General features: G+C 39.3%; 1 protein-coding gene across 1 annotated transcript; it reads right to left on the minus strand.

Annotated features, from left to right (window-relative positions):
* Nucleotides 1–348: 348 nt before the first annotated feature.
* Nucleotides 349–1,711, minus strand: LOC112513042 (transcription factor TCP1-like). The gene is made up of 2 exons (XM_025119164.1): nt 563–1,711; nt 349–402 (listed from the first exon to the last, which is right to left on the minus strand). The coding sequence occupies exons 1-2, from the start codon at nt 1,709–1,711 to the stop codon at nt 349–351; spliced, it is 1,203 nt and encodes a 400-aa protein (XP_024974932.1).
* Between the last annotated feature and the right edge of the window lie 1,366 nt (nt 1,712–3,077).

Consider the following 3,077-nt stretch of genomic DNA (forward strand, 5'->3'; position numbering starts at 1 on the left):
AAAGCATGACAACCACCAACGACCAAAACTAGTACACGTTTTTCTCGTTTTGGGTGGTCGAGGAGTACTAGTACGTACATCTTCCTCATCATTCAAATTTCAAAGAAATACCTTAGCTTGGTAGCTAGGACACAAGGACATTCCAAAACAGAAGAGAAGGAATCACCACAAATACTTAATCAGTTCATGTTGTAGATAGACATAAATTGACATACACACACACACACACATATATATATTACAACGGGAAAACCTTAAAGAAGAACAAGAAAGGGCAATGCACATGATCTAACCTTATGATAGAGAAGGAGTAATAATATGAACAGGTATGATTGATCAATTACTGACCTAATTGTTGCCTTCCCATAAATTGCCAAATATCTGAAAGTCATTGAACTGATGCTGCAAAACAAATTAYATAAATTTGCTTAGATCGATATTAATCTACACAGGATGTTGCTTCTTCTGAAATACCAATTGATCAATGATCTAGCCCTAGCTAGGTAATTAACTTCCTAGCCAGTTTAGAAATATGTGTGCTGAAGATACAAGTATTAATTACCTCATGAGGAGGTGCTCCAGCATGCTGATTATTGAACAAGAAGGATGGGCTCCAATTGGCTGTCATCAATGAAGAATTATCAACACTAATGCCTTGCTTAAATTGTAAGTGGGAGATTTGCTGTTCAGGTTGGTCGATGGGCGAAGGGCCTATAAGGTGTAAGTATTGATCAATTACTTGATCCAGACATGGTCTAGATTTTGAAGATTGATCATCACCACCAGAACCAATCTTGTTACTCTTTTCCACTGTCCTTTTCCTTGCCCTTGCTCTTGCCCTTTCTCTTGTTTCTTTAGCAAGAGGGCTATGAAGAAGATGTGCACTTTTCCTAACTCCTCTACCAGTACTCTTTTTCTTCTCTTTGCAGTTGCTGCTATAAGAGGACTTCTCYTGGAACTTTGGAGTTGCTTGATCATCTCCAGTAACCATACATTGATTGTCAGTATTTCCWGACAAAACTTCACAGTTTGGAGTAGAAGATGCGCTGTTAGAAACAGCCATAAAGCTGGATCTCAGGTTCAACTTTTGAGGGAGGAGTTCTTGAATGACTGATTTTGATTTCATGAGCAACCACTCAACAGTCTTGCTGGCTTTATCAAACCCAAGCATATCTTGCAACTTAAAGAACTTCTTAGCAACATCAATAGACAATCTCATCCTTCGGTCCCTCAGTCCTCGAGCTGTGTTAATCTTGCTGTGCCTGTCTTTCTTGGAAGCTCTCCTCCTTGTACTGCTACTTTTCGGCTCCACCTGAATATTGAAGCCATCATTAATATCACCATCTCCATCTTTAGCAACAAATTTCCCATTGTTGTTGCTGCATCTTCCGATAGCAGACTGCAGACTGGCCCTAATGCCATGAGTAGAGTACTGTTCATGAACAACAATGTTGGTATCGTGATGGTTATGATCATGGGAGAAGGGGTTTCCTTKTTGTAAAAGATCACTGAAGATCGTTTCRTCTTCCAAGGTAATGTAATGAGGAGAAAGAAGTTGGAAGGAGGAAGATGATGGAGGGTAGTAATGTTCTCGGGGGGGTTTTGAAAGACTGGCATCATTGTCGTAATTGTACAAAGAAGATATCTTCATTGGTTGGACATTAATACTAGTGAAAGAGATGTTACCATCGCTGTTGGTGGAGGGATACATCTCTTAAACCTAGACAGATCTAGATATATGCCTATATATATATATATAAGTTGACAGTATTATTAATCCAGTCTGGAGCTTTGAGAAAGACACCTTAATTAGAACTCGAAATATGGTGCAAAAAAGAAAAGCATAATTATATGTCTGGTGAGAGAAAAAGAGACCCTTTTGCTGAATGCTTATGCATAGATTTATGAAACTAGCTACCAATGGCTACTGTCTCTTGAGTCTTGACCTTTTGGAGAAAAAGTGACGCAAGTTTTTTTTAGGAATGTGGTGGCACATTGGGGGCCATTAACATGCTGGAAGTGGGAAAGAAGAAGAGGGAAAAGTAAAAGAGGTGATAACATGTGGGAATTTTAAGAAGCTTATTATTTCCAAGGTGAATGGAWAGGATGAAGCCACTTCTGGTTGTGCCACTTCAAGTTATTGAAAGCAGCTGCAGGTCTCTGTCTGTTTATGTGTTTGTGGAATGTGGCTTGGGGTTGCTTTCTATAACATGTCACCTTTTGCTTCAAATTCCCCTAGCTAGCATCATCATAAACCTCATAATATTATATTACTTATAAGCAACCCCTAGAACCACCATTGAAGATCTCTCACACAAAAACACACACACACACATGTGTGTGTATATATATATATATATATATATATACTAAATCAGAGATGAGGGCGATTTTCGATGCGATCTTAGTTGCGGGTCTCAAGTCTCCCTTACACCACTAAGCCCCCTCACAAGTATTATCACATGTGATAAATGTATTGTTGATATGATGCTATAATCCATCAAGACCATCACATGTCATGCTAAATCATAGACGCAGACAAACTTTGACGCGATCTAAGTCATAGAACACGTCATCCGCAAATCACAGGGTCCTCTCACGCATATTATCATGTACATGTGACAAGGGTGTTCTGGCGTTCTCGTAAAATGGAGGTGTTCTCGTTTGAATATAGGTGGAGGTTCAAATGAGAACACCTCCATTTTACGAGAACGCGAGAACATTCTTTTACTATAGAGAATCACATGTGATACTATTATTCCATCACATATGATACACATGTGATACTAAATCAAAGACGCAGACGATTTTCGATGCGATCTTAGTTGCCGGCCAAGTCGTCCTTACACTAGTAAGCCCCCTCACAAGTATTATCACATGTGATAAGATTGTTGTTGATATAATACTATAATCCATCAAGACCATCACATGTGATGCTAAATGATAGACGCATACAACCTTTGGTGCGACCTAAGTCGTAGAACATGTCGTCCACACATCACAGAGTCCCCTCACGCGTATTATCACATGTGATAAGGATGTTCTCGCGTTCTCGTAAAATGAAGGTGTTCTCGTTT

The sequence above is a fragment of the Cynara cardunculus genome (assembly GCF_001531365.2).
Source record: "Cynara cardunculus var. scolymus isolate 2C chromosome LG 5, CcrdV1, whole genome shotgun sequence".
NCBI classification, from domain to species: Eukaryota; Viridiplantae; Streptophyta; class Magnoliopsida; order Asterales; family Asteraceae; genus Cynara; species Cynara cardunculus.